At 35.8% G+C, this 19,497-nt stretch overlaps 2 protein-coding genes across 3 annotated transcripts; one reads left to right on the top strand and one right to left on the bottom strand.

The window, feature by feature from the left end:
• Positions 1-3,965: 3,965 nt before the first annotated feature.
• LOC106879543 (zinc finger protein 708) lies at positions 3,966-13,878 on the bottom strand. Of its 2 annotated transcripts, none has more exons than XM_014929177.2 (2): positions 13,811-13,878; positions 3,966-7,901 (listed from the first exon to the last, which is right to left on the bottom strand). In XM_014929177.2, exon 2 carries the CDS (start codon positions 7,573-7,575, stop codon positions 6,355-6,357), a length of 1,221 nt encoding a protein of 406 aa, XP_014784663.1. In that variant the 5' UTR covers positions 7,576-7,901; positions 13,811-13,878; the 3' UTR covers positions 3,966-6,354. The 2 variants fall into 2 exon arrangements, with proteins under 2 accessions (XP_014784663.1, XP_014784662.1); XM_014929176.2 differs by lacking the exon at positions 13,811-13,878 and adding an exon at positions 9,574-10,246.
• Positions 13,879-14,040: 162 nt separating this feature from the next.
• Positions 14,041-19,497, top strand: LOC106879542 (zinc finger protein 708). The gene is made up of 2 exons (XM_014929175.2): positions 14,041-14,175; positions 16,342-19,497. Exon 2 carries the CDS (start codon positions 16,544-16,546, stop codon positions 17,846-17,848), a length of 1,305 nt encoding a protein of 434 aa, XP_014784661.2. The 5' UTR covers positions 14,041-14,175; positions 16,342-16,543; the 3' UTR covers positions 17,849-19,497.

Genomic DNA, 19,497 nt, shown 5'->3' with positions numbered 1-19,497 from the left:
TCTGCCGGAGCCTCATGGAACTTTAAGTGTTTTCGCTCAATAAACACTCACAACGCCTGGTCAGGAAATCGAAACCGCGATCCTACAACTGCGAGTCCGCTGCCCTAATCACTGGGCCATTGCGCCACCACTATATGCATATTTATATACATATATATACAGATATATATATATTGGACATTAAACTTGGCTTTCAAAGACCTGTTGGAGCAAGTGAAATCAAAATCATGATTGAACCAAATTCGATGACTGGGACCTGTGCCAGTGGAGTGCTAAGAGCACCGTCTGAGCGTGATCATTGCCAGAGCAGCTGTCTGGCTTCCATGCCAGTGGCACATAAATAACACCATCTGAGCATGATCGTTACCAGCATCACCTTACTGGTACTTGTGCCGCTGTTTTCCTTGCAATAAACCAGCTGACATGGAAAACTACTAGGAAATGGCAGTTACTTTAAGTGAGCAAAAAAGTGAAAATAAAGCAATTAAATAACTGGTGATTACTCAATTTTCTGAAGATATTCTCAACAAAATTCAATTGAACGTAGAAAGGACTAATTGATTGCTTATAAAAAAATGAAAAAAATGGCTGGGGTTACATCTAAAACCTTCTTAAAAAAATAAGCAGTATTGTTCAATTTTTGAGATAAAATTGATTTTCAAAGAACATGCCTAATGTTATTTTATTGCACATTGTGTTATTTCACCCCCGAGTTTCAACTCTTTTTGTGTCAGTTTTTGAGAGAAGAGAGACTTCCCTAAGCACTTTTGCTCCTTTATTAAGTAGCAGTTTCTGTTCGCCTGTCCATCAGGTGATTAAAACATCCATTTATATTGTTATTTGAAACTAATGTTACTTATCCTGTAGTTCTTACACCAGTAAAAATTGAAATAAAATATGTAAAGCAACAGTCGTCAAATGCAAAAGCTTAAATATCACTTGGAATATTCACTTTGAAGATAAAACAGCATTCTGTCTGACGTATAGGTGTCAACATGAGGTATGTACTATGGAAGAGTACATTGTGCTTATCATAATGTGAAAGTGTTTGAGTGTAAAAGTTTAAGGTTAATTATGATGTCCAATTCCACTGGAAGTTGTATATATTGTGGGCTGAACAGCTGTCCTTCATTTTATTGGCCTTATGATAATTTTGAAAAGGTTCACTGTTAAGATTCACTATCAATCAAATTTTCCTTATTTAGAAGAAACAATTTTAATGTCTCAGGAATCTTTAATGCCCTAACCAAAAGTAACAACTCCATACAATTACCAAACATCTCCACAACTTAACACCGTCCAAGTAAACTCTCTTCACCTATACAAACAGTGCAATGGACGGGGGAGGAGGTGTTTGCTAGTACATATATATATGTATGTATGCATTGCGTCAGGGGAGAGTCATTCTATTTTAGTGCCTTACAAACCAAATACAAAACAGAATATATATATATATATATACTGTTGTGTCTGGGGAGAGTCATTTTCTTTTCGTGCCTTAAAATTTAACACACCGTTAAAATTTCCACTTATAATTTTTATAAAATAAGTGGAAATTTTAACAGTGAGTGTGTTAAATTTTAAGGCACGAAAAGAAAATGTCTCTCCCCAGACACAACAGAATATGCTTCAACACATGAAATCACATAAAAAATCTTGCAAACCAAATCCAAAAACGAAATATATATATATATATATATATATATATATATATCTGTAAATAATATGTGACAATTATTCGGTAGCCATGATCCAAGTTTCGGATGTCCGGGCGGAAACCCATGCCGCCATCTTTTCAGTTATCTGGCCATCGGAAAAATGCTATGAAAATGACCGTTAAAAAAGGGAAATAACTGTGTGATTGACCGTTATTAAGACAAAAGAGCTATTAGAATGACCGCTAAGTGAGGGGAGGGAGTAAAAATGTCCATAGTATTCGTGTAAGTGCACCAGTCCATACATACACATGCGTGCCCGCACACCCACGTACATGCGCCTATATGTATATCCTCATCCACCCTCACTTGAAACACACATACTCGCCCACAAATTCACCAAAAAATATATACATACCTGCATACACACTCGCACACACAGCTTAGACCCTGCCACATGTCTAAATTCAAGAACTGAACTTTTTGGACCATGTCCACTGTGACTAAATATTTGTTACATTTTTGGTCCCCCCGAGATTACAGATAGGACTTGCTTTCTATATTGTGTCCACGTACAAGCTTTTTATCTCTCTATACTTTTTACTTATATTTCTTATATATTTTTTATATTTTTTTACATATTTATAGAGATATTGTTTTATAGGTTTATTGCTCATATATTCTTTACACATATTTTTTCTGTATTCTACCTTCCACCCTGCATTTTTTCCTGTACGTATATAGACAGGTATATGGAACCTTTTGTGCGTGCTTGTGGATGTGTGCGGGTATGTGCGTATATAGACGTGTGTGTGTGCGTGCATGCGAGTGTGTGCATATATAGACATATTTTACTCTTATTGCTTTTTTACACTTTTTTCTGAATTTTGCCTTTAGCCGTTTTTTCTTGTGCATGTGCATATATAGACATGTGTATGAACCTTTTTTGTGTGCGAGCGTGTATGCGGGTGTGTATATATTATTTGGCGAATGTGTAGGTGAGTATGTGTGTGTTTCAAGTGAGGGTGGATGAATATATACATATAGGCACATGAATGTGGGTGTGCGGGCACGCATGTGTATGTATGGACTTGTGCGCTTACGTGAATACTATGGACGTTTTTACTCCTTTATCTTTACTCTCTCTCCTCACTTAGCAGTCAATCTAATGGCTCTTTTGTCGTAATAATGGTCAATCACACAGTAATTTCCCTTTGTTTAACAGTCATTTTCATAGCCTGATAACTAAAGAGATGGCAATGTGGGTTTCCACCCCGACATCCGAAATCCAGAGTTTTATCATGGCTACCGAATAATTGTCACATATTATTTACAGATAAATTCCTCTATTTACATAATATCGAGGTCTCTTTCTTTTCTTGTCTTTTCTATCAATGTGGCTGTGTGGTAAGTAGCTTGCTTACCAACCACATGGTTCCGGGTCCAGTCCCACTGCGTGGCACCTTGGGCAAGTGTCTTCTACTATAGCCTCAGGCCGACCAAAGCCTTGTGAGTGGATTTGGTAGACGGAAACTGAAAGAAACTCGTCGTATATAGGTATATATATATGTATGTTTGTGTTTGTCCCCCCAACATCGCTTGACAACCGATGCTAGTGTGTTTACATCCCCGTAACCTAGCGGTTCGGCAAAAAAGACCGATAGAATAAGTACTAGGCTTACATATATATATATGATGATATCTTTATTTGTTTTTATCATTGGACTCCAGCCATTCTGGAGCACTACGTTGAATGGTTTAGTCAAACAAATCGATCCCGGTATTTATTTTAAACGTGGTACTGTTTTTGCAGAACTGCTAATTTATGGGGACGTAAACAAACAAACACCGGTTGTCAAGCGGTGATGTGGGAGAAACACAAACACATACATATGACGGACTTCTTTTAGTTTCTGTCTGTCAAATCTTGTTACAAAGTTTGGTTGGCCCCAGGCATTGAGATTGTACCTAAAAACACATATTTGGGAAGCAAGCTTTTTATTATGTAGCCACGCCTGTGCCTATGTTTGTGTATGTGTTTAAATTTTGCGCATCCCATCTCAGTAAAAGAAAAAAAAGTCGAATGAGAAGAAAAGAAAGTATCCAATACGAGATATAAATTTTTATCATATTTACTGAAAACATTAACTGTTACTCAGTTTCGTGTTTCTCATCTTTGAACAGTAGATCGCGGGGATACGGTCGCTGAAATATCGAATGTGTGTGTGTGTGTCTGTAGGCATCTAGTTAAACATTTAGTCCCCAACAAATTTACAAAAACCTGAGTGAAACATTACAGCTGACTAGTAGTATAGATCAAGCTAACCAATGAAAACTTTGCCATTTATTTTCATATACAAAAAGGTTTAAATATTTAAAAGAAATATTTGTATTGTCAACGTCTTCTTGAGTTTTCCACAGTAAAAGGGTTATAGCAACATTTTCTCCAAAGCATGTAAAAATATTTCAATTTACATATGAAAAGAAAGTCTTCAAGCTCACGAACAGTTCATTATAACTATATATAGAGTTCAAATTTGGTTTTATGATGCTAAATACACACCAGGAAAAAATGTTTTTTCATAGATGACGCATATAGGCGCAGGAGTGGCTGTGCGGTAAGTAGCTTGCTTACCAACCACACGGTTCTGGGTTCAGTCCTACTGCGTGGCATCTTGGGCAAGTGTCTTCTACTATAGCCTCAGGCCAACCAAAGCCTTGTGAGTGGATTTGGTAGATGGAAACTGAAAGAAGCCCATCGTATGTATGTGTGTATATGTATATAAATCTATATATATATATAGATATATATACATATATATATGTGTGTGTCTGTGTTTGTCCCTCTAGCATTGCATGATAACCGATGCTGGTGTGTTCATGTCCCCGTCACTTAGCAGTTCGGCAAAAGAGACCAATAGAATAAGTACTAGGCTTACAAAAAATAAGTCCAGGGGTCGATTTGCTCGACTAAAGGCGGTGCTCCAGCATGGCCGCAGTCAAATGACTGAAATAAGTAAAGAGTATAAAAAAAAAATCCATGCGTAATAAATTGCTTCTTGTTTATTATAAAAATTTCATTTAAGGACAGTAAAATAAATACCAGTAAAGTATTGATGTCAGTTAAATCAACTAAACCCTTTCCCAAAATGTGTGAGCTGGTATTAGCAAACCTTATGAGAACTGAATTTAAGAGCAGTGGATTGGCAGAATTGGCAAGGTAACAGACTTGTGGTAGCTGGTTATATTCTGAGGTTGGATTCTTCTGGTGGTAACTTTGTTTTTCATTCTTCCACGGTTGATAAAGTAAGTACCAGTCAAGTATTGGTGACAATATAATTGAGTGTTTCCTCCATACAAATTATGACGCTTTGTGTCCATCTCAAAGATCAGTGTTATAAATACATTTATGAGAAGAAAATTGGCAGAACCATTAGTATCAGAAGAAATGGCTTGTGATATTCTTTCAATCCTTTACGTTCTGAGTTCAACTTTATATTTTATGATAGTGAATAATTCTTTCTCCCAAATTTCAGGCCTCGTGCCTGTTAGAAACAACTGTTATAAATGCATTTAGAAATATAAACCCACAACTGCTTATATCACGAATAAAACTACTGTTAACATAGTTTCATGGTCCTTTCTAATTCAGAGTTATTTCCCTTAGACCATATTTCAAAATTTAGGCACAAAGCCAGCAAATTTAGGGGAGGGGTTCGTCCAGTGGTTCTCAACTGGAGTTCGTATGATCATATTGGGGTCCATATAAGATTTTGTTGTTAAAATTCATGTGAAATGAAATTGGTTATACTTCCATAATACACAAAATATTTCAACAACTTTTTTTACACAATTCCTAATATTCAGTCGAGTCTGGGGAGAGTCATTTTCTTTTTGTGCCTTATAATTTAACACACTCACCGGTAAAATTTCCACTTATTTCTTATTTTTATTTTCCTAAAATGTTCGTTGCGTCTTGCGACCTTTTCCATAGTCTTGACTCTCCTAATATTCAGTTATAAAATATAATAATATTTTATTCAAACATCGAATGGCTACGGAGGGGGTCCACTGGAGTAAAATAGGAACCAAAGAGGGTCCATAAGCAAATAAATGGTTGAGAACCACTGGGTTAGTCCATTACATCGACCCAGTACCTTACTGATGCTTTATTTTATCAACCCAGAAAGAGTGACTAAAGATAGCAATGAATTCCTTCAATTCGTTGTATGCTCAAATAAAAGACCCAGTCTGAATGCTTGCAGCAGAAAAGATTCTGTGAAAAAGCACCCAAAATGCCAAGTGTTGGTGTTAAACTGGGTGATGGATTAAGTCAACCACCCAAGTATACTATAGCTGAATTTGAACTTAGAATGCAAAGAGCTGGACCAAATACTAAAGTTCTTATGGTTTCACCAATCAACTGCTCCAGATTGGTATCTTTTATCAATACTGAAGGGATATGACCTTGGTGAGATTTGATCTCAGAGCATTGTCAGTCAACGAGAGAGTTTAACAATACCCTGAATTATTGATTCTATTTACTCAAAGGCTACAGAATGTGGATGGCCAATTAATACAGGCAACATTAAGAATATTCACTAATTCTGTTTAGTTGGTTATGTATTAAGTAAAACTTCAAAAATATTTCTCAATGATTAAGGAACCAATCTAATGAAGAAACTATCCAAAAAGCGACTTAGCTAAGATTCTTTGCTATTGTATCTTTCTCCATGTGAACAAGTTTGTGTCTTTTTAAGTTTCCATTTGAAGAGAAGGTTTTCCTACAAAAATCACAGTGGTAGGGCTTCTCACCTGTATGAATACGTTTATGTATAATTAAGTTACTGTTTTGAGTAAATAATTTCCCACAAAATTCACAATGAAAAGGTTTCTCTCCTGTATGAACCAGTTTATGTTTATTTAAGTTAGTTCTTAGTGAAAATGCTTTACCACAAATGACACAGCAGTATGATTTCTCTCCAGTGTGAACCAGTTTATGTCTTATTAAAGTACCAATCTCAGCAAAAGCTTCTCCACAAATTTCACAATGGTATGGTTTTTCCCCAGTATGAACTCGTTTGTGAACAGTTAACTCATTCTTTCGGGAAAATATTTTTCCACAAATTTCACAGTGGTAAGGTTTATTTCCACTATGAACAACTTTATGCTGGATTAGATTTTTATTGACAGTGAAGGCTTTTCCACAAAATTCACAACAGTAAGGTTTCCCTGGCTGGTGAATTCGTTTATGAATTAATAGGTAGTTGTTTTGAGAAAATGCCTTTCCACAAATGTCACACAGAAATGGTTTCTCACCAGTGTGTATCACTCCATGTTGAATTAAACCTTTTTCTTTAGAAAAGCTCTCTCCACAAGTTTGACACTGGAAAGGTTTTACAACTTTGTGAACAAGCTTGTGAACTAATAAATAATTCTTACGAGAAAATAATTTCCCACAAATTCCACAGTGATATGGTTTCTCTTTTGTATGAATAAATTTGTGTTGAATTAAGTAATTTTCAACAGCAAATGATTTGCCACAAACTCCACATTGATAGGGTTTTTCACCAGTATGAATAAGTTTATGCTTATTTAAGTTACTGTTTTGTGAGAATGCTTTGCCACAAATTTCACAATGGTATTGCTTCTCTCCAGTATGAACCAATATATGCTTAATTAAACTGCTTTGCACAGGGAAAGACTTGGCACAAAATTCACAATGGAATGGTTTATCACCTGTGTGGGTACGTCTATGATCTGTCAAATGACTATTTTTGGTAAATGCTTTGCCACAAATGTCACATTGATAAGGTCTTGCTATTGATTTAACCATTTTGCTATTAATTAAGCTGCTATTTACAATAAATAATTTCTCTTCATAATCATTTGTTTGTTCACTTAATAACTGTTTTTCCATGCTAGCATGACTTAGATAGAGGAAGTATTTAAAACAGGATTTTTACAGCCAGGTGCTATTCCTGTTGCCAAGCTTGTTTTATAAGTAGGAACATTTCTCCTCATAATAATATAGAATAACCTAGTGTGTGTGTGTGTGCGTGTGCGTGCGTGTGTGTGTGTGTGCGTGTGTGTGTGTGTGGTTTATGCTTAACAAGGATGTTTGTAAAGGGATATACCACAATTTCAGGTGTTCAATATGAACCACAGGTTCCGCATTTAAAAACACTCATTATGAGAGAGTATTTCAGAAGCACAAGATATATTTCATCAACACAGTAAGATGACCTGAAATACAAGAAGAAAACAAACATTGACCAGTGGTTAGCATTCAAACTTTCAAATTAAATAAGGTATTGTTGTCTGAAAACACAAAACTTCTGATTTATAACATAGTTTTTGTGCTTCAGTTAATTTTGAAAATAATCAAGAGTTTCGAGGAATTTAGGAAAATTGTTTTCATTATTAAGCTTATGTTTGGGAACATAACAAAAATTTCTTACATAGAATTATTATAAAAGGTTTAATTAAAAATAAAGGTATTTTTAAATAAGAAATTTTGTATAATAGAACCAATATAAGGTTTTAATTTAAATACATGATTGTTGTGTCTCTGTCTATGATGGCTGTAACTCTGTAATATATGAGAGCTGTAGTTCCAAAACGGTGGAGGCGCAATGGCCCAGTGGTTAGGGCAGCGGACTCGCGGTCATAGGATCGCGGTTTCGATTCCCAGACCGGGCATTGTGAGTATTTATTGAGCGAAAACACCTAAAGCTCCACGAGGCTCCGGCAGGGGATGGTGGCGAACCCTGCTGTACTCTTTCACCACAACTTTCTCTCAATCTTTCTTCCTGTTTCTGTTGTGCCTGTAATGCAAAAGGGTCAGCCTTGTCACACTGAATATCCCCTAGAACTACGTGTCTGTGGAGTGCTCAGCCACTTGCACGTTAATTTCACGAGCAGGCTGTTCCGTTGATCGGATCAACTGAAACCCTCGACGTCGTAAGAAATAGAACTGTACATCCAGACAGTCTCTCATACAAAATTGTTAATTTGCATTGTTGTTCTATTTCAGGTAACAACTAATAATAAACAATGTCTCAGTAAATTAACTAAACACCAAACAATGTCTTTCTACACATAACACACTACTAAAACATATGACCGCTGTTGTTTAGCCCTAGGTCAGTCTGGATTGAGCAAACCAAAATAATCAAAATCATTCTAGCCGTCACCACATCTCGTCTTTTATTCAGACATAATCTAAGGCCAAATGCTTCAATGTGTCCATTTTTTTTTAAAGATAGTATCATAGAATGTGATTTAGAAAAGTTTTGCAGTGTTGAAGCTCTCGTTAAAAATGTAACCGAAGTGTCAATTAAATACGTCTGTAATTACAAATATTTGTTAAAAATACCAGCCAAATCTCCTCCAAATCACACACTTCAATATTTAAAAAGGAAGGCTACGGTCATAACTGGAAAACTTTTAATCACGGTTAACCTGGAGCTTAACAAGGATCAACGAAGGAGCCTCTACGTGGACCTGCTAGAAATATCAACCGTATCTCTCTCTTTTAGCACCCCAGAGGACAAGCGCAGTCGATAACGGTGGAGTTTTGGAATAGCTATCACTACACCAAAGGGAAGAAAAAGGGTAGGGAGGTCGGTGGATTTTTGTTTTGTGTAACAGGAATTACGTTTCTGAAAGATTTTTTTATTTCGAAAATTTTAAACATTTCCTACCCCTCCCAATTCTTTGCTTTTTTTTCCTCTCCTATGTGGCAGTGACAGCTTTTCCAAAAATTCTGCCAGATACTGTGGCCCTCAATATAAAAGATATAACTGTCACAGTTATTGATCATAGGTCTGCAGGAAAACACTGACCTGGGGCTAAACAGCAACTTTCAGCAACTATCTAACTCAATCGTACTGCATAGAAGCTATCTTCTACATACCGATCTTCTCTGTCTTAACTTCTGTATTTCTTGTCTCATTAAACAACAACAACAACAACATATCCTTTTCATATCCCTCCTTATATGTCCTCAATCTGTTGACGCAAGTCTTGGGCTCAAACTAACCAAATCAGAGGCAATCTGAAATACAGCATGTTGCTGTTCACCGGAAGTACAGGCTAAACTAACCACATGTAAGACAGGACACACCCATTAAGACACATGTTTATTTTTAACTGTCAAACTCGTGCTAAAACTGAAAAAAATCATCTTAGCTAACGAAGGAGCCTCGACGTCGTCTCTCATAATGCTAGACATAGCAACCAAAGTTTCTTCAATAGAATTTATCGTCTTTAAAAAACAATGGGGTACTGTATAGTTGGCATACCTACACAAGTGTGCCCCACTGATTTTGTTTCCTCATATCTTTCAGAAAAATGGATTTTTTAAATGAAATTCTCTAAAAATACCTTTCAGATGGTGTAAATTCTGATCATATTGGAATCTAATGTGAAAAAGAAATGTGGTGGGCGCAAATACATTACATATATCCCAACAAAATGAAAAAAATTGTGATGTGTGTGAGTATGAATGTATGCGCACCCACGTTTTTTTTTTCTCTCACATTAAATTCCGATATAATCGTAATGTACACCATCTGAAGGCTATTTGAAGAAAATTTCATTAAAAAATACCTATTTTTCGAAAAGTTATCAGGAAACAAAGTCGGATGGGGTGCATACTAGAGTTTACATGAAATTTACCGTTGTAAAATAATGAAAGTAAATTGTCTTTAAAAATGAAAGTATATTGCAACAGAAACCGGAAGTGACGACTGTGAAATACCAAAACTTCGTGATGCGCGTCCAGAAGAAACTTAGGCAACAATGTGTAAATAGCAGCGCTGGATTAACCATTAGCAAAATAAGCACATGCTTATGGCATCAAGGGAATTGGGATGCACCACAAAAATGGTAAATAGTTTACGACACAAAAGAAATCTCTTTAAACTTCCTAAAATGATATTCGGGATGCCTTATCTTTGCTAAGTATAGAAGTGGATGTGTTACATAAGATTAATTTTGAGGATTTGATCAGACTTTGCAATTAAAATAAAGTAGAAAATTTTTCAAATATGAATAATGTGGAAGTATACAAAAATAAACACTATTTTCCATTTTACTGTTTGTTATGTTTCATTTTGAAAACTAAAAACTAAGAAGTCCTTCACTCTATAATGTTTTATCAGAAATAATTTTTTTACAAAAAAGAAAAAAGAATCGCTGTGTTTCAAATAATACATTTATATAGAATTGTCATGGTTCTTTCGTTCAAGAAATTGGCCTGGACAGTGCCAGGAATTCTGCTAGTTCCGTAGAAATTCAGAACTATTCAGTTGCTCAAGGAAAATTCACAACTACCTAATTTTCTTAGCAGAGTCTGTCAAAGAATTAGAACAGTTCAAAACTTGAAAACAGAAACAGAAAAAAAATACATAAAGTTTAACCTTGTAAAAAAAAAAACAAAAAAAAAACGAAGATATTTATCAGCAGTGGAGGTTACGAGAAGACATTGAAAGAGTCTTATGCAAATACAAGGAGAGCACCCCGAACCCTACAATCAATGCACATAACGGATCTATTTTAGAACGGGGGCACCAGTTTTCATTTACGTTTCATGTACATTTTTTTGTTAAGAAGACTAAGTAAAAGATGTTTTATATGACACATTCTACCAGTGTCCCAAGTTTCAAAGTGTTTCGTTAAGAAAATACTGGTGCCCCCGTTTTAAAATAGATCCCAAATAACTAATTCACAAACGATGCCGACAAAATCTCTCTCCCTCTTACACACACACACTTGCATAAGAGTAATTGTTATTGTGTAAGCCTAGGTAAAATATGACCAAAGTGTCCCATCTATGATTATTGCATCTCATGTTCAGATAGAGCACCCAAGTACACTTTAAGAATAACGTAGAGACTGCATTGTAAAAAAGATGGATAAGTACGAGTATACCTAACTTCGTTTGAAATGGTAACGACAAATAGATGGCAATGTATGACCGGTCTGTGCAAACATACACATATTTTGACCGTCGTATATGTGAACACACCCTCATGCATGCATGCGCACATAATACATACGTACTACATACATACATACATACATACATACATAATGGGCATTTGTCTGTGTATATATATATTATAAACGTATATGGTCTCATACACTTGTTTAGTATCTACATTCTGTTGGAAAGAAAAAGATGACTCCGAATCGCAAAGACTATTGATTGTAGTTTGCAATTCATCAAAGGAAGGCTTTCTTTGAAATTCTCAAGGAAGTATTTTGCTGGTTAGAAGTTTTGAAGTTAAATCGTGTTTTTCATTGAAGATTTTGTAGGAGTGCGGATATTGTTTAGCTTTTCTGTGAGGTAAAAGTCGTAGGACTTTAAAGTTATCTAAAACTTACGATGAACGCTAATAGTATCTCCTTTGCCTCTCAATCTCTAATGTGCTTTGAAAAGGCAGCGGTGTTTTTCAAGTGGTGTTGACGTACCGAACTGTTGTGCTGGTGCAGGTGACACTAAGTAATGCTCTATGAGTTCAATAAAGCTAGATGTGGAGACATCAGCTTAATATCAACCTGTAGCTGATCTCCGCATCAATTCGTATCACCTCGCATGGATTTCCAGCTAGGAGTCACAGCCTAACCATATTGCAATGAAAGGCATGGCCGGTTTCTTGAGAGAATGTAACAGTCAGCCACGTAAATGTTTACTAGCCAATCAGCATCAATTGGCGTGAAACAACTTACAACGATTAACATCAAAGTAGGATTATCAAAGCTTCTCGCTAAATTGTAATTCAAAGTTTCTTGAAAATCTTACCCAAGATTATAAGAATCGACGATTTGAACTCCGAACCTGAGCCAACCTAAATTCCATACTGACGTTTGTCACCTTGTTCCAAGAGATGTGCCCTTGTCTCCTTTTACTTGTCCTTACATAATATGCTCCATAAATATATGTTCGTGTTTATATGTCAACATACGTTTATCCATCCATCTAATTGTTTGATCTACTTGCTTTTATTTCCAGATCACTAGATACATACACATAACCAATTTAACTAGAACATATTCAATATCTTCTATATTGTAAGGCGGCGAGCTGGCAGAAGCGTTAACACGTCGGACGAAATGCTTAGCGGTATTTCGTCTGTCTTTACGTTCTGAGTTCAAATTCCGCCGAGGTCGACTTTGCCTTTCGTCCTTTCGGGGTCGATAAATTAAGTACCAGTTGCGTATTGGGGATCGATCTAATCGACTGTCCCCCTCCCCCAAAATTTCGGGCCTTGTGCATAGAGTAGAAAGGAATATCTTCTATATTGTAAACCTTTAAGAACTACATATAACCTAACAGAAATGTTCTATGGCATAATATAAATTTGGTATCGAGAGCTATACCAGCCCTCGAACAGGACGTCACGACACTGTTTCAAAGGTCCCAACTACCCCGTCTAGAGTGAGGACCAAGGGCCAACAGCTATTTACGCCTCGCCAAAACATCTGAGGGATCTTCATGGGGTAGGAGTAAATGTTTTCATGAAACAATTCGACCTCCTACTATCCAAAGCCTCAGATGAAGGCAGGAAACTCAAAAAAGGGCAGCAGTGTCAAACTACCTCCTTCACCAAAAGCCAATCATATAAAATTGGCCATTGAAAAGGTGATTACACTGGCGGTGCTCCAGCATGGCCACAGCCTTAGGGCTGAAACGTATAAAAGAATAAATACATTTTGTACATGTTAATATAAACTTCCATATTCTCTTGCCGTTAACTGTTTAATATAGAAAATGTACGGAAGCGCATATGTAATTGTATGGTCATTCTCGTCAATGAACGACCTCTTACCCACCATATTATGGGTAGTTTTAGGTAATCCACTGTATTTAAAAACTGACTAAAGTCCTGTCAACCCTGGCTTATATAAGAGGAAGCGGGGGAGATGAAGAACTGGAGAAGTGTTAAGATAAAAATGAATAAAATCAATAAAAATAAAAATAAGATAAATGGAAGGAACAGAACACACGACAGAGAAACAAACCGATAGTAAATGAATAACGTACAAACTTACAGTTCGTGAAACTGAAAGTGGTATGTGTGTGTGAGAGAGAGAGAGAGCGTGTGTGTGAGGGTGAACGTGTCTCCCGATTGAGAAAATCTACTAACGCGGACATTATAACAATGACGATCTCATTTTTTCTGTATGTCTTTCCACCTTTCCATTTATTATTATTGTTCTTAGGGAAATTTGGTTGTTATTTCCTGCAGATCAAGAGACTTACACAGTGCCACTTGCTGAAAGCGTTAATATCGATTAGTATATTCTATACTTCCGGTCAGCCATAACATGCCGTTCAAATTTCTGTTGATTTCGTGTGGTGCATCCAGTGTACACATGTAAATACTGTGTAGCGTCGGCAGTGACGATTCATGAAGTTGGAGCACAAAGGATATGTTGTTGTTTAACTATGTAGAGTGTTTAAGGAGAAGAGAAAGGAAGAAGATAAGACAGAGAAGAGCGGTTTGTTGAGGTAAGTTAACTTCGAGTGTCTTGTAATCTGTTGCTGTGGTTTAACAAGTGTTTTATTGTTGACATCTGTTTCATGATTTATGTAAAGGTGTTTTTTTACAGTAGCCAAGGTTTATTGAAGGTGTGTTTTTTTAAAGATTTTTGTGTTATATACGTATATATATTTTAGTGTTATAATTATATACGTAACTATATATATAAATATAAATATATTTAAGGCTCATTATTGTCATCAATAATAAGTGGTCGTAAATATATATATATTTTAGTGTTATAATTATATACGTAACTATCGAGCTAGTTTCTCTGTGTTCACTCGAACTGCGAGAAATATCAGCCAAATCTCCCTCAAACTCTGTTGATTAATTATAAGATTAAAAGTAAAACGAAATCTCAATAAAGAACTTGTTTAAAATATGGTAATATGAAAATGAATGGTTAGAAACGATACAAATTAAATGTTCCTACCAATAACTGACAAATGTAGGATATTGTTATTTAGTCCCAGGTCAGCTCCAATCGAGAGTACTTCATCGGCGATTTCGGTTGTAGACTTGCTTTACGCTAACGACACAAGATCTACATTTGTTGGTGGTTTATTTGACTGTATCTGTCTTCTGGTTAAATTTTTGCTTTGTTTTTCTAGATATGCTCCAATCTTCTTCCATTGATTTACCGCACCTTCCTGAAGGCTGTTTCGAATACTCATCACGATTTGTTTTCTATGTTCAGTCGCACTTGTTGCTTGTAAATTTTACCATAGCCACTCAGTGTCGTTTCTTCCCTATTCACAAATATATCTTCACTAACTTCTTTGTCGTAGGGTCCATTCATCATCTTAAAAACAAATAAATGAATAAAACGTTGAGTAAAGACAGCTTCTTAGGTTTCTCATATGTGAGTTCTCTGAGTATTGGGAAAAGTTTTGAGGTCTATTGTACATTTTCTATTATTTCACTTTGTATTGGTACCATTTTAATATCAGGTCACCAACTAACTCTCTGCATGTTACAGATGCTGCATCACTAGTACTGTATACAAGTTTAAACATTTCTTCGTCCAGTGTGCTAATAACTTTCCTTAAAAGCAAGTCTCATCAAGCTGTTGTCTTAAGCGAGCTGGCAGAATTGTTAGCTCATCAGACAAAATGTTTAGCCTCGTTTCGTCTGTCTTTACGCTCTGGTCCAAATTCTGCCCAGTTTCACTTCGCCTTTTCAGTCGATAAAACAAGTACCAGTTGAGCACTGGGGTCAGTGTAATTGACTAGCACTCTCCCACCAAAATGTAAGGCTTTGCTTAGAAGAAAGCAAAAAATTATATTTTTGCCAACTTCAGACTGCTGGCTATCACTACTTTTAGTGGAGGGTTTGTTGTTGTATTTCCGAAATTTCTTTAATTAATTCATGCTGTCATTTTCTTGACTCTTATTGTACATATTGGGTACCCTTTCCTCTTGTTTGTATCTTTAAATGTGTGTGTTAAATTGTACAATGCTTGTATACAAACAGCAGTACTACATGGTGGTGGGATGTGTAGAGAGTTAGTGACAGGAAGACTAAAATAATGCTTCTGTAACTCATACTAGCATGGAGGAACAATGGTAAAAAAAACTAACAAAATATATGTATACATACACATTGATTGACATCCATTGTTCTATACTTGGATCAGGAGACTGTTTTTAGGAATTTGTACTGGGCATTGGTTTCAAATTTTAGCACAAAGCCAGCAAGTTTGGGGTAAGTCATTTACACCAACCCCAGCACTCAACTGGTATTTTATCAACTCTGAAGGGATGGAAGGCAAATCAACCTTGGCAGGATTTGAACTCGGAACATAAAGACAGGCAAAACGTCACTAAGCCCAGCATGCTTATAATTCTGTCCACTTACCACCCTATGTACTGGGTATAATATTGGTGTTTATATATTCATAGCTTAACTTTGTTTACTGTCAAAATATAATGGCTGATGATCTGATCAGAAGTTGAGAACATTATCATCATTGTCATTTTAAAGTGTGATAATCCACTGAAGTTTGTTTGTCTTTATGTTTCATATATGTTGCAAAGAGTCAAGATTTAAAATGATATCCTTGCTATTAATTTTTAATGTTATTTTACTTATCATAAACCCTATATTAAGGTTGGTTTCTATTTGTATTTCAGAAAAATGTTTGCATCATGAAAAGAGGATTTCTATGCAAAGATGTCATTTCCTGATTTAAAACTAAAAAGAGCTCCCTTGAGAATTCTAAAAAATCCTTCAAGGGAGCTGTGAAAGAGATTCTTTTTCTTTCTGGAAGATATATTCACCAACAATAATTATCCTACTTAATTTAGGTCTTCAAAGTGGGAAAATAGTAGCTTGATGGAAGGCAAAATGATTCTTACAGAAGAACCAATCCACCACTGTGAAATTTGTAGTAAAAACTTTCTAAGCTCTTGGCACTTGAATAAGCACAAGCAATCCCACACTGATGCAAAACCACACCACTGTGGAGTGTGTGGCAAGTCATTCACATTTAATTGCAACTTGCGAAAGCATAAAATGATTCATACTGGAGAAAAGCCATTCAGCTGTGAAATATGTGGTAAAGTATTCACAAACAAAGGTGATGTATCCAGGCATAAAGTTGTTCACACAGGAGAAAGACCATTCCAGTGTGAGATTTGTAGTAAAAAATTCTTACGTAATTGGCAATTGAATGCACATAAAGTTGCACATATGAGACAGAAACCATACCGTTGTGAAATTTGTGATAATACATTTATGTCTAATACCAACTTAAAGAAACATAAAATGATTCATACTGGGGAAAAGCCATTCACTTGTGAAGTTTGTGGAAAAGCATTTATATCTAATAGTAACTTACGTATTCATAGAATGGTCCATACAGGGGAACGTCCGTTCAACTGTGAAATCTGTGGTAAAGCATTCCCCAGAAGGGGTCAAATAACCCGGCATAAAGTGGTTCACACAGGAGACAAACCTTACCAATGTATTATTTGTAATAAGAGGTTTTCATCCAATAGTAGTTTAGCCATCCATAAAATAATTCATACAGAAGAGAGTCAATTTCACTGTGATGTTTGTGGTAAAACATTCTCTAGAAAAAATGATGTCACTAGACATGAAATGGTTCACACTGGAGAAAAGCCATATCACTGTGAAACATGTGGTAAAACATTCTCATGTAAAGGTAATTTAAGAAAACACCAAATGGTTCACACAGGAGAGAAACCATACCACTGTGATATTTGTGGTAAAACATTTGCGAGTAATGGTCATCTAACGAAACATAAAGTGGTTCACACAGGAGAGAAACCATACCACTGTGCGATTTGTGGTAAATCATTCTCACAGAGTGGTTATTTACGTTTGCATAAAGTGATTCATACCGGAGAGAAACCATTTGACTGTGATATCTGTGATAAGACATTTGCTAGAAAGAGTGAAGTAATTAGTCATAAAGTCACTCACAGTGGAGAGAGACCTTTCCAGTGTGATATTTGTGGGAAAGCCTTTGCTCGGAAGAACACTGTAAGGATCCATAAAGTTGTTCACACAGGGGAGAAACCATTCGACTGTGATATCTGTGGGAAAGCATTTTCAAATAAAGGTCTGGTGACAAAACACAAACTGATTCATACTAAACAGAAATCCTTGTTATGAACCTATGTTTGAACATTGTCACACAGTAGTGATAGAAGGGTTTCTTAAATCATTCATACGTTAGAGAAAATATGACATGATAAGGTTTGGGGTTATCTAGTAGACTTAATGGTGTTCTTTAGTTCCTAATCAACCTTTGATTTAGTAAATGTATTATCAAAAATATTCCAATCATACCCACCTCATCTTTTTAGAGTTATCTTGGACTACATTATATATAATGTGTCCTATATTTATGATGGTGGAGTTTAATTTGAGGGAAATTTGGCTGCAATTTCAAGCAGTTGTGCAACCAGGTGGAGGCTCTAACAGTTGATACATGTGTACAGCCATAGATCTATAGTAAAGTTTGGAATTCTAATTCAACTAGTTTGTACTGAAAAGTATATCTTGAAATGTGTGTAGAAGTGAAACATAGGATATTTGATATTTTATCAGCAATGGACCAACATGAAATAGAAAATCCATAGCATGGTTAAGTTTGTAAAAAACATTCTCTTGAAATGTTCTCTTTGGAGCAAACATAGTTCTAAACATGCTGGAGAAAAAGACTCCCATTGAGAAATTTGTGGTGCGTAATTTCAAAAATGGATCACACTGAAGTGATTGTGAAATATGTAGCAAACATGTCATAAATATATAATTATTGAACAAAATAATAATAAATCATTTTGATGGGAAAATCATCATCATCGTCGTTGAACATCCGCTTTCACTGCTGGCATGGGTTGGATGGTTTGACTGACGACTGGCAAGCTGGGAGGCTGCACCAGGCTCCAATCTGATTTGGCAAGGTTTCTACAGCTGGATGCCCTTCCTAACACCAACTACTCTGAGAGCATAAAAGGTGCTTTTTAGGTGACACTGGCATCGGCCATGACTACGATTTCACTTGGTTCTTCACAAGTACAGCATATTACCCGACATTTGAAGGGTGCTTTTGTGTATGATTGTTGGAGGGAATGAAAGTAGTCACATCAAATTGAGTTATATTTTTGTTTGGTCTTAAATCAGCATTGATCCAACAAATGATAATCACAGGCATTTCTAACATGACTCTCTCATTTTACCCCTGATATTGTGTACCCTGGACTACATGATTCTATGTATCCATTTTTTAAGATAGTAGGATATGGTTTGAAGGAGATTTACCTGCTATTTCTAGCAGGTTGAACAACCACATAGAATTAAACTACTTTTATGTTCTGGAAGGGATATTTTTGCTCTAATGAACTAGCAAGGGAGCCTCTGTGTAGTCACTTGTTGTACTAGAAATAACAACTAAATCCTCCTTAAATCAAACTCTACCATAATGAACAATGTAGTCTAAGATATACAAAAAGATGGGATGGTCTTGGCTGGAATGCTAGGTGTTTGGTTAGGGCTGCTCTTGAGCTTATCAGCAACAACAACATGAGAACTGAACAGAGAATATATTTTAAGGGAAAATTGTTAATCTACTATAGAGACAATACTGTACCATCTTCTGATGTCCTGGAGGTAATTTTACACAAAAATATGCTAGAAATGTTACATAAGTGCGACAATCTCTTGTGATATTTTTCTCCAATTTATCAAAATGATAAAGTGAGATTTTTGATTTTTAAAAGATAAATGAATTTAATAAATTTATAAAATACTTTGTGAAA

The sequence above is a fragment of the Octopus bimaculoides genome, chromosome 13 (assembly GCF_001194135.2).
Source record: "Octopus bimaculoides isolate UCB-OBI-ISO-001 chromosome 13, ASM119413v2, whole genome shotgun sequence".
NCBI lineage: Eukaryota > Metazoa > Mollusca > Cephalopoda > Octopoda > Octopodidae > Octopus > Octopus bimaculoides.
This window is presented reverse-complemented; position numbering and strand designations above follow the sequence as displayed.